Genomic DNA, 12,620 nt, shown 5'->3' on the forward strand with positions numbered 1-12,620 from the left:
AGAAATGCAAGGTAGTGGGAATAAAGTCACGACACTTCACTCAAGGTCACAAATGCCACTATAAGATCAGAAAGACACAAGAGTTCTATTGACTTGACTTCATTTGTAATAGAAGCCTATTTTCTTTCAGTTACTAGTGTACTCTTTATTTACCTGTATTTATACTTTCCACTCTTAAAGGGAAACCAGACTGGGCAACAGCTACAAGTTTCAAAGCAATGTAGAACTGACTTCTTCCAAAATAACCAAGTCTTGTTGCACCACAAAGCTCCATGATCTATAAAATAACATAATGTTAACATTAAGATTCACAACAAAAATCTCCCTTCAAAAATAAGCAGCTACCCAACTTGTTTGTAACGTCTCAAAGTATCTATCTAATAGATGGTATAATACTCACAACTGACAACCAACTTCCTCAAGTTTCAGGTTCATATGTTTACAAACAAAAAGTCACTGCTTTGCAATAAGGTCATCATTCTCCTATTTATCAAAATCCATATGATTAGCAATTTTCTTAGAATAAATTTTTTGTTATGAGTCACATTTTTAAAGAAACAACGTACCACCCACTCTTCTTAAGCACTGCACATACAATAGGACCATGTGACTAAGAGACTATTATGCAGCCATTTAAAGTGATGGTCTTTAAATGATATAACAACATGGAAAAATGCTAAGGATTTATCAAGTGGGGAAGAAAGGCAAGATACCTAATTTTAACCACATAAATACAAATTTGGAAACTATTTTTAGAAAGTCTATCACAATTTTTTTAGATGAGATTAAGCGTCGGGTTTTCCCTCGTTTTCCAAATGTGTTTAATATGGCTACACTACTCTTCTTTAAAACAAACAAAATTTGTCTGTCCTTTTTTTTTTACAGCATGAAAGTGTTCAAGGATCTACATTAATCATTCCAGTCTTTCAACAAGTATTTCTAGACTTGCTAGCACAAGTAAATATTAGACTCAAAAAATAGGATTTCAGATTACAAAATCATAACTCTGAAAGCTGGAGGTTTCTACTATGCAGATATTATAATCTTATCTTAAAATAAACACTAGGCATTCCTGTTGTATCTTTTCAAATAACACAAACTTTTGTATAGAGAGAGCAGTTTTAGTCTATTTTTCCAAAACACTCAAAGGAAGATAAGGTATCTGAGATGTTGTGGTATTAAGTCTGAACAAAAGTATTCACAGGACTTCAAAAAAAGCACCTATTAACGATTAAGCAATTGTATCACAACAATAACAGCCATTTGTTTACATACACAAAAAAGTCATTTTTGCTGGCTGACCAGCACTGGAAGAAGTTCCTGTTCCTGCCACTAAGGAGCATGTCCTTCTGAAGAAATGTAAAAGGGCAAAGAGAATAAACAGGCAGGTTAACACCATCAAGTGAACTATGAGGAAAAGGGGAGTTTAAAAAGGGAAGGTCAGGCAGCCCCAATCCTCTACTCTTTTCTGCCCACTTGACACCTCTTAGAGGATCATTACATATCTTAAATACTTTTGTTTATATAACAATGCATCTAATATATGCCAGGTATATGCTAGACATAGGGAAGACCTAAAAGGAGATCACAGTATGGTTTGTTGACATTTTGGGAAGATACCAGGGAAATGGTTAGAAATGCGGAGGTAGGGTTCAAGAAGGGAAACAGAATCTCAATGCTGTTTTAATTGGTATTTATTAAAAGTTTTATATTTGTTAGCCATTTGCATTTCTTTTCCTGACTTGCCCAACTTGTTCTCTGGCAACTTTAAATGGATGGTTAATCTTCTTTATTCATTTTAAGAAGTTTTATTATGGCCGGGGTGGTGGCTCATGCCTGTAATCACAGCACTTTGGGAGGCCAAGGAGGGCAGATCACTTGGGATCAAGAGTTCAAGACCAGTCTGGCCAACATGGTGAAACCCATCTCTACTAAAAATACAAAAGTTAGCCAAGTGTGGTGGTGCACACTGGTAATTCTAACTACTCGGGGGGCTGAGGTGAGAGGATCATTTGAACTCGGAGATGGAGGTTGCAGTGAGCTGAGATCACGCCACTGCCCTCCAGACTGGGTGACAGACTGAAACTCCATCTCATAAAAAAAGGTTTTATTATATTATACGTATTGACCTGCAAACTGTCATGGAATTAATTCATTTATTCAATGACTATTTACTGAGCACCCACAGGAAGGAAAGACCAGAGTGTAGCTGTAAGTGTGTGTAGAATTGATGAGGAGGAGGGAATGCAGCAGATGGAGCTGATGACTTAGGCAGAAGCCAGATCATATTGCACATGTTGTTTTCTAGTTTATCTGTTTTTTCCAAAAAAGCTATTTTGGTGATACAGAATTTTCCAATTTTTATACAAGTTTGTCATTTCCCCTTTAGGACTTTTGGGTTTGCTAGACTTAGAAAAAAGGTCTTTATACATGTTTTCTTCTAGAATGTTTATGATTAATATTGAAAATATACAAGTCTGACCAAACTGGAATTTATTTTGGAATGAGAAACAAATCAGATATCCTTTTGATCCTCCTCAATAGTTAACTATTGAGGCCAGGAGCAATGGTTCATGCCTGTAATTGCAACACTCTGGGAGGCCAAGGTAGGAGGACTGCTTGAGGCCAGGAGTTCAAGACCATCCCTAGCAACATGGTGAGATCTCATCTATATGAAAAAAAAATTTAGTTAAAAATTAACTGAATGTCGTGGCACATACCTATAGTCCCAACTACTCAGGAGGCTGAGGTGGGAGGATCACTTTTGCCTAGGAGTTCGAAGCTGCAGTAAGCTATGATGGTTTTACTTCACTTAAGCCTGGGCAACAGAGCAAGACTCTGTCTCCCCCCGCAAAAAAAAAAAAAGAAAGAAAAAGTTAACCATTTATTTAAAAACTCATCTTTTCTCCATTAACTTGAAAAGCAACTCCTATATTTATATGCGCTTATTTCTGGGCTCCTTATGTTACAGTTTTGTATGCTAGTCCTGGAGCTGTAACCCAATGTTTTAATTACTTTACCTTTATATTTAAACATCTGATAGGATTAGTCCACCACTCAATTTTTTTGCTGTTTAGAAATTTCTGAATTATCCTCATATACTTATTCTTCTAAATAATCCTTAGAATCATTTGTCAGAATAAACTGAGATTTTACTTGGGGCAGCAACTGATTTATGGTCTTGTTCCAAACTTTAACAAGATAATTTCTAGTATTTTATCATTAAGCATGATACTGGCTAACACTCTGCCAATATCTTTGGTTAAAGAAACTCTTAAGGCCGGGTGCGGTGGCTCACGCCTGTAATCGCAGCATTTTGGGAGCCAAGGTGGGCAGATCACGAAGTCAGGAGTTCGAGGCCAGCCTGACCAACATGAAGAAACTCTGTCTCTACTAAAAACACAAAATTATCTGGGCGTGGTAGCACATGCCTGTAATCCCAGCTACTCAGGACGCTGAGGCAGAAGAATCATTTGAACCCGGGGGGCAGAGGTTGTGGTGAGCCGAGATCACGCCATTGCACTCCAGCCTGGGCAACAACAGGGAAACTCCATCTCAAAAAAAAAAAAGCTAGTTCTAGTTCTGTTCTTCTAAGAATCTTGTCTTGGGTTTTATATTTTCAAAAACCACATAGATGTTAATTTTATCATATGCGGATTTTGCGCAGAAAACTAAAAGATCATAATTTTTCTCTTTGGTCCATTGATATCAGTAAGTATATTAAGATATAAGTAAGTATATTAACAGATTTCCTAACATAGAACCATCCTTTGATTCCTGGAATGAATTTCATTTAGACATGGTGTATTACTTTTTCAAATAATATTTATAAAATATTTTAACCACAATCTTAGAACAATTAAGTTTTAAAGCATACATAATCTTTGCCATGCTTTGGAGTTGGTGTTATATTGGCTTTTTCAGCAGAGCTCGCAAACTACTTTTTTCTCTCTGCTCCGAAATACTTTAAATAGATTAGGAATTAGGTGTTTCATGAAGATTTGAAATAATTCACCTGTGATACAGGTGAGGCAATAGCTCTCGTATGTTTTTCAGTTTCTTCCATTCTATCTGAAATAAGCTAGGTTTACCATCTCTAAGATTTAATAATTTCCTAGAGAATCATTTATCATCTCCAAATTTTATAATTTCTTAGTTGAGCATCATTCAAAGCAGTCTCATTCTTTTTCTATAGTGATTTCCTCTTAATCTTAATTATGCATATTTGTATGCAGTTCACTTTTACTCTAGCACAGTTATCTGACCATGGGAACCACTTGAAATACCTATTAGGATATAGATTCCCAAACTGCTCCCATTAGATTTCTAACTCACCAAGGAAATCTAAATCACCGCGGGCCAGTTAGTGATTGCTGCTATAATACTGAAAACTATCACGCTTTGTTTTTTTAATGTTATAAAATGTACATGCTCATGGTAAAATAAAATAGCTAAGGATATAGAATTTAAAGATCCTACATTCCCCATCAGACGTAACAATTCCTCCTAGCTAGGGCAATTAGGCAAGAGAAAGAAAGAAAGGGCATCCGAACTGGAAAGGAAGAAGTCAAATTGTCCCTGTTTGCAGGTAATATGATCTTATATAAATGGAAAAATCTAAAGACTCTACCAAAAAACTCTCAGATCTGATAAACTCAGTAAAGCTGCAAAATAACAAAACCAATATACAAAAATCAGTAGCATTTTTTTTCCTTTTTTTTTTTCCTCTGAGACAGAGTCCTGCTCTGTCACCCAGAGCTGGAGAGCAATGGCGTGATCTTGGCTGACTGCAACCTCCACCTCCTGGATTCAAGCGATTCTCCTGCCTCAGCCTCCTGAGTAGCTGGGATTACAGGTGTCCACCAACACCCCTGGCTAATTTTTGTATTTTTAGTAGAGATGGAGTTTCACCATGTTGGCCAGGCTGGTCTTGATCTCCTGACCTCAAGTGATCCGCCTGCCTCAGTCTCTCAAAGTGCTAGGATTACAGGCATAAGCCACCACACTCAGCCTACAGCCAAATGATTTTTGACAAAGGTGCCAAGAACACTCATTGGGGAAAGGACAGTCTCTTCAATAAACAGTGCTGGAAAAACTGGATATCCATATGAAATACAGAGATACAGATAGATTTTTTTTTTTTTTTTGAGACAGAGTTCCTCAAAAAACTTTTGTCACCCAGGCTGGAGTGCAATGGCACAATCTCGGCTCACCACAACCTCCACCTCCTAGGTTCAAGCAATTCTCCTGTCTCAGCATCCCAAGTAGCTAGGATTACAGGCACGTGCCACCACACCCGGCTAATTTTGTATTTTTAGTAGAAATGGGGTTTCTCCATGTTGGTCAGTCTCGAACTCCCGACCTCAAGAGATCTGCCCGCCTCAGCCTCCCAAAGTGCTGGGATTACAGGTGTGAGCCATCGTGCCAAATTATATATTTTATGAATGAAATTAGATGCCTACCTCTCACCCTATATAAAAATCAACTCAAAATGCATCTAATACCTAAATATAGCACCCAAAATAATAAAACTACTAGAAGAAAACATATGGGAAATGCTTCAGTACATCAGTGTGGGCAAGTATTTTATAAATAAGATCTCAAAAGCATAGGCAACAAAAGCAAAAATAAACAAATGGGATTGTATCAAACTAAAAACTTCTGCACAGCAAAGAAAGCAATCAACAGTAAAAGACAACTTACAGAATGGGAGAAAATATCTGGAAACTAACAATCCAACAGAAGATTAATATCTAAAATATACAAGGAGCTAAATTTCTCAACAGCAAAAAACAAAACAAAACTGATTTTAAAATGGGCAAATGATCCCAAAAGACATTTCTCAAAGAAGTCATATGCATGGTCAACAAATATATGAAAAACTGCTCATCACTACCAATCATCAGGGAAATGCAAATCAAAACCACAATGAGGTATCATCTCACCCCAGGTAGGCTGGCTATTATCAAAAACAAACAAACAAACAAACAAACAAACAAAAAAACAAATGCTGGCGAGGCTGCAGAAAAAAGGGAGCTCATATACTTTGGGTGGGAATGCAAACTAGTTATAACCACTATGAAGAACAGTATGAGGTCCCTCAAAAAGCTACAGATAGAACTACCATATGATCCAGCAATCCTACTACTGAGAATTTATCCAAGGAAAGGAAATCATTATATCAGAGAGACACTGCACCCCCATGTTTACTGTGTTACTATTCACAATAGCCAAGATACGAAATTAACCCAGGTGTCCAACAACAGATGAGTGGATAAAGAAAATGTGCTATATAATATATACCATGGAATACTATTCAGCCATAAAAAAGAATGAAATTCTGTCATTCATGGCAACATGGATGGAACTGGAGGACATTATGTTAGGTGAAATAAAATCCAGGAACAGAAAGTCAAACTCATATGTGGGGAAAAAAAAAAAAGTTGATCTCATAGAAGTAAAAAGAAGAACAGAGTATACCACAGGCTAGGAAGGGTAGACAAAGGGAGGAATAAGGAGAGATTTGTTAAGGGATACAAAATGACAACTAGATAGGAGGAATAAGTTCTACCACTCTAGGATGGCTATAGTTAACAATAATATATAGTTTCACATAGCTAGGAGAAGGATATTGAATGCTCCTAACACAAAGAAATGATAAATGTTTGAGATGATAGATATGCTAATTACCCTGATTTCATCACTATACATTGTATTAGGGGTATCCAATCTTTTGGCTTCCCTGGGCCACACTGGAAGAATAACTGTTTTGGGCCACATATAAAATACACTAAAACTAACAATAGCTGATGAGCTTAAAAAAAAAAAAAAAAGAATCCCCCAAAAAATCTCATGATGCTTTAAGAAAGTTTACAAATTTGTGTTGGGCTGCATTCTAAAGCTATCCTGGGCCACATACAGCCCGTGGGCTGCAGACTGGACAAACTCGCATTATATATTTGAAACATCACTATGTATCCCAGGAATATGTACAATTATTAATTCTTTTAAATAAAATGAAAATAAAAGGTGATTACATAAGACAGGTAACTTTTTAATCCCAAGGTATCCTATTAGCTATGCAATATAAATCTGAAAGCAACTTGTAATAAAGCTACCACATTGGTAAACTTAAAGTAACACTTCCTTTCATATATTCTAATTTTTTTCTACATGTACACAAACACACAAGCACACATAATACATACATCTTACACAGGTAGGGTCACTGTACATGATTTTTTCATATATTACTCAAAGATTTTTCTCTATCCGCATACATCTCATTTTTTTTATAAAGCATTTCATTGTGTGGATGGATGTGCCTATCACAAATTAACCAATCCCCTACTGATGGATATTTAGGTTTTCCCAGTGTTCTATTACAAATAATATCGTAAACATTTTTGTGCATGTCTTTGTGCACTTGTACAACTATAGAACACATCTCTAGAAATGGAATATGCTTTAAATATGTAACATAGTCCACCAGGTATGATGGCTCACACCTGTAATCTCAATATTTTGGGAGCTGAGGCAGGAGGATTGCTTGAGGCCAGCATTTCAAGATCAGCCTGGGCAACATGGTGAGACCCTGTCTCTACAAGAACTGCTAGCTACTAGGGAAGCTGAGGTGGGAAGATCACTTGAGCCCAGGAGCTCAGATAGCAGTGAGCTAGGAATTGTGCAGCTTGGGCAACAGAATTAAACCCTGTCTCTTAAAAAAAAAAAAAAAAGTGTGTGTGTGTGTGTGTGTGTGTAAATAACAGTAAAGTACTAAATACTATGAGTGACTATTACATCTAACTGACCAGCACAAAATCCTGGCTCTGTGGTCTGAGATAAGAGAGGGAAGTTAATGTTTTCCTCAACTTTACTGGCTTTACCAAGGAATATCAGCCTAGAGAAGTCAGTACTGACTACTTTTCTAAATGTTTCATTCCATAATATTTAACAAAAAACCACTAACTTCTAGGAAAAAAGATAAACTAGACTGTAGTTCACTTAACACCTGTACAGATCAACACGGCTAGGAAATCATGGTTTATGTCATTCATACAGTATTTGAGCAAGAATGTAACTTTACTGTGCCTCAGTTTCTTCATATATTAACTGAGGAAAATAATACACTACTTCATTCAGTTGCTGTGAGCATTCAGTGAGACTGTATTCAATAAAGCACTTGATTCAATGAGACTGTATTCAATAAAGTATCTGGCCCAGAAATATCATTATTACTTTCCATTTACTACCCTGATCATAGTGGACTTTATATAGAGACTTCAAAGACTAAATTATTTTTGAAAACCACATTTTCTTGAGAGCCAAGAGTTAACGCCTTTATGCACTAAGATGAGTGTTATAATTTCTGATGGAAAGCCTTCTAAAATATAGGATGCTCTCATGTCTTCCTAAGTATTTGCAAGTTCTGAGCCCAGGATTTTACCTGCTCTGCCTTCAGGACTCTCATTATAATGACAGTAAGGGAATAAACCCACAATAATAAAGGGGAAGTTAGCTGCCAGAAAATTTCAATAAATTTTTGCAATTAGAAAACAGAATAGTGACTAATGAAGTAAGGTAGAAGAAATGAGTGCCAAGAATACCCACGAAGAAACAATTTGCCCAACAAAATCCAAAGACTCACCCAGAAATGCTAGGTATGACTAGGGATGGGACTGAGACAGAGAATGAAGACCCCCATCTCTACTGCTGCTCACAGATACTAGCAACCAGACCCTACCCTCCAAACAAAAGCAAACAGACAAGCACTGGATGGTATATCTAAAAGAATGAAACGTTAGAGAAAAACTAGGACAGCTGGTATAGACTTTGTTGTTGCCTCTGGTAAGTCTTTCTAGAACTTACCAATCCCAGTTAAGAATCAGCACCTGACCCACCCCACCTAAAGTAAGACAGCCTTTTAAGAAGCTATTCCCCGCTCCCTCAAAAAAAGATAAGCTACACCCAAGTGCACAGAACTCAGTCAGTTTTTCTATTGCCTCATCCTTAAATATGAACAGCTTACCAAAGATCAATAAGCACCTGGGGAAAGCCTATAAAGTTGAAGAGGACTGCCAAATTTACAAACAGAAAAAAAAAACCACACAGAGGGAAAGAATCTTAAAAATATTCTACTGCCTATTCTCTGATAGATTTTAGAAAATACTCCATTTGTAAAACAAGAACAAGATACTATGTTAAAAGAACAGAGAACAAGATATCTTGAAATATACAAAGCTCAACAGAAACACTAGAAGATAAAATAGAGAAAAATGTCTCCAGAAGTAGGAAGATTAAAGATAAATTAGAAAAATACAAAAAAAAAAAGAATTCATCTAGAAGGACCAAATTTTTATTAAAATAAGGTCTACAAATACAGAGAAAATAGAAGAGTAAATAATTAAGGTAAGATATTTTGCCCAAAGCTAAAGGACACAAGTTTTAAAGATTGTGAAGATCCAGAGTGCTCAAAATGAACCAAAAACATTCCTAAACACATTACTGTGAACTTCAGAACAGCAAGGAGAAAACAAAGATCCTAAAACATTTAGAGATGGGAGGAGAACATTAGAGATGGCGGAGAAGTGTTAATCATGTAAGAAATACTGAGTAGACTGGAATGAGACTTGGCAGTAACGCTGAATATCAGAAAACAATAAAGCAATATCCAGAGAGTTCTAAGAAAAAAAATTTTCAACCTAGAATTCTATCCAAACTATCATCAAGATCATGGAAAGAATGGACACTTTCAACCACGCAGAAACTTTTAAATGTTTATCTCCTATGAACCCATTCTTGGAAACATACTGAAGGATGTCATTCAGCAAAGTGTGAAGACACAGCTTCCAGGAAAAAGTAGATACATGCCAACAAAACAGAGAAAAAAAGTTGCAGGATGTCAGCTACGCAACCAGCCTACAGAGCAACCACTCCAGATCAACGTACAATGACAGAAGTCTCCAGGAGGAAGCTTTCAGGAAAAATAAAGAGGAAGAAGAATGCAACGGCTATGAAGGCAAACTGTGAGAACAAAGGAAAGACAGTTAAGAAACCCCAGGGGAAAAGCTGTAATCATAGTACAATACTGAATAATTGGCTCTGCCATGAAAATATTTATATAGCCATCACATGAATATTTTTGGTTCATTTTCAACTTTTAGATTCAACCTAAAGTCAAAACATATTAAACAATTAATTATGGTTACAGAACAATATAAATGTTATTAATATTACATATGTGAAAGTACCACTAAGAAACCGAGTGGGAGAAGTATAAGAAAGGTGAAAGGAAAAGGCATTGGCTCACATTCTCAACTTAGAAAAGTGTTAACAGGACAAGAAGAAAGAAAGTTTCAAAGGTAACAGAGAACCTGTCATAAAACTTGAGGGAATACAGAGAAGTAACTTGAATGAAATCTTCATTTACTTTCTATATTTGGATAATGTCTATAAATGATAAACCTAGATAAAGTGGAGTTTTAAGAGATATGGAAATAATCATTGAAGAAAGCGTTTAATAAGTTTGAAGTGGTTTTTGCAGGAAACAACACTAAGTAATACAGGAAAAGGGAAAGCAGAGGAAATGGTTGCTTTTTATTGTAAGTTCTTGTGAACTATCTGACTTTTTAAAACCATGAGCAGAAATTATTTTTATGGAAACCATTTTTACTTTAAGTTCCAGGATACATGGCAGAACGTGCACGTTTGTCACATAGGTATACGTGTGCCATGGTGGTTTGCTGCACCTATTGACCAGTCCTCTAAGTTACCTCCCCTCGCCCCCCACTCCCCAACAGGCCCTGGTGTGTGCTGCTCCCCTCCCTGTGTCCATGTGTTCTCACGGTTCAACTCCCACTTATGAGTGAGAACAAAAGCATATAGATTTTTGACAATGCAAATTTTGTAAACATATTAGTACACTGTAGTATAATGCAATTATGTATTCAAGGCCTTAAAAAAAGTGGAATGTTTTTCTTTCACATAATGGAATAACACTATTAACAGTTTTTGTTTTGTTCTTTGTAATAATCTGTGACTTTTTTCTTGTTGCCAAACTATCGTTTTTTGCTCTATCAGCAGTCTCTAGTTGTTGCCCTTTTGCCTTGTATGCCATAGGCTTAAAAACAGAAGTGGGTTTTTAAAACTATAAAACAAGAATAGTTCTTTAATAAGGACCCAAAGAACTCTCCAAGGAGAAAATTACATGAGCATCTATTTTTACTTCCAGATATAATGGAGTAGAATTGGTACTATCATTTTACAGAGGAAAAAAGAGAAAAGCAACTTGCCTAAGGCCAGAGGGCCCAATAAATGGCAGAGTTATAATAAAAATGTATGCCTTTCTTCTTCCACCATGACATGCTATACCTGATCTCTTTGCCAGGATAATGTCAGCTTCCTCAGGGCAAGTACCCCCGAGAAGTCCTGAAGCATGTTTTGATTTTCCACAGTGCTTAGCACATAGTGACCGCAAAGAGTGGTTAAGTGCATAGTGAGGTTCTCTGTTCCTATGCCCAGAATGAGACTGCAGGGAACGCTAAGAACAATAAGGGTACACGGAAGTTACTTCTTATTCCTGGTGAGAAAAGACCGAAGTCAAGTAGATGCTCAATTACATGTAAGAGCCTGAATCCATGAGCTGAATCACAAAACAAAAAAACTCAAAAGACACAATGACGACTGCACTGGAACTATACACAATATTGAGATAAGCTGCCAATATCCTTTCCAAAATGAAATTTTATGAATGAGTTTAATATAATAAAATGGAATCAAAATTAGGATCTTCCCTTTTCAGTCATTCATAGGTTAAAAATGAGAAGTTTATTCTACCGCTTTCATTTTCGTAAAAATTATTCCGTTTAAATGGAACTGGGTCAGTGGGCATGCTATGTTTTTTGATGCCTTAAAAGCCTGGTCTGATCGACTTATAAATGTACAACACTGGCTAGCCAGTCACTATAACTTCTATTGTTCTACTAACTTGTTAGACTAGGCCCCACAATTCTGACTCACTAACTTAAGTAACATGGGAATCCTTGTAATGAAGATTCACATCTACAATAAAGGATGGAACAATTATAGCAAATACCTATTATTAGGAGTGTTTACGTGTTATTCTACTTAATGCTCAGAACGATCCTCTAATGTTGGCTAGCATTATCCCCGGTTCATAGGAAAGAAAACCGAGGCTAGTAAGTGGCGGAGTTAGGATTCAACGCCAGGGTAGTCTGAAGACTCCCTGTTCCCATAAGCCTCCAAGACATAGCTAGACAGAACTTCAATGGTACTTGCTTATGGAGTAGTAGTTTCAAAATGTATTCCAAACAACACCAGTCCAGTTAAAGGTTCTGTAGTCGAGTAAGTTGAGGTATGTAACAGCCTCTTTGGAGACTTCAGAATGCATTTTTAGCCCACAAGAGGTAATTTTAAAAAATCCTGCCATCTAGAAACAAACCCCCTTTTGGTTTAATACCTACAAAAATGCTTTAGAGCCAATGGTCTATGTATCAGAGGCTCTATATAAAACACTTTGGGATTCAATGTTGTAGACTCTAGAGCAGTGATTCTTAGTAATTTTGGTCTTAGGATCCCTTATACATGCTTTAAAAAACTAC

At 36.6% G+C, this 12,620-nt stretch overlaps 1 protein-coding gene across 6 annotated transcripts in view; it reads right to left on the reverse strand.

The window, feature by feature from the left end:
- Positions 1–12,620, reverse strand: part of REPS1 (RALBP1 associated Eps domain containing 1) — an 83,628-nt gene that overhangs the window by 42,692 nt on the left and 28,316 nt on the right. For all 6 annotated transcript variants that reach the window (XM_032160336.2, XM_032160358.2, XM_032160347.2 and 3 more), the window contains exon 2: positions 154–277. In XM_032160336.2, coding sequence (XP_032016227.1) covers positions 154–277 — 124 coding nt within the window. The remainder of the gene's footprint in view (positions 1–153; positions 278–12,620) is intronic.

This window comes from Hylobates moloch, unplaced genomic scaffold (genome assembly GCF_009828535.3).
Source record: "Hylobates moloch isolate HMO894 unplaced genomic scaffold, HMol_V3 SCAFFOLD_2, whole genome shotgun sequence".
In the NCBI taxonomy this organism is placed as follows: Eukaryota; Metazoa; Chordata; class Mammalia; order Primates; family Hylobatidae; genus Hylobates; species Hylobates moloch.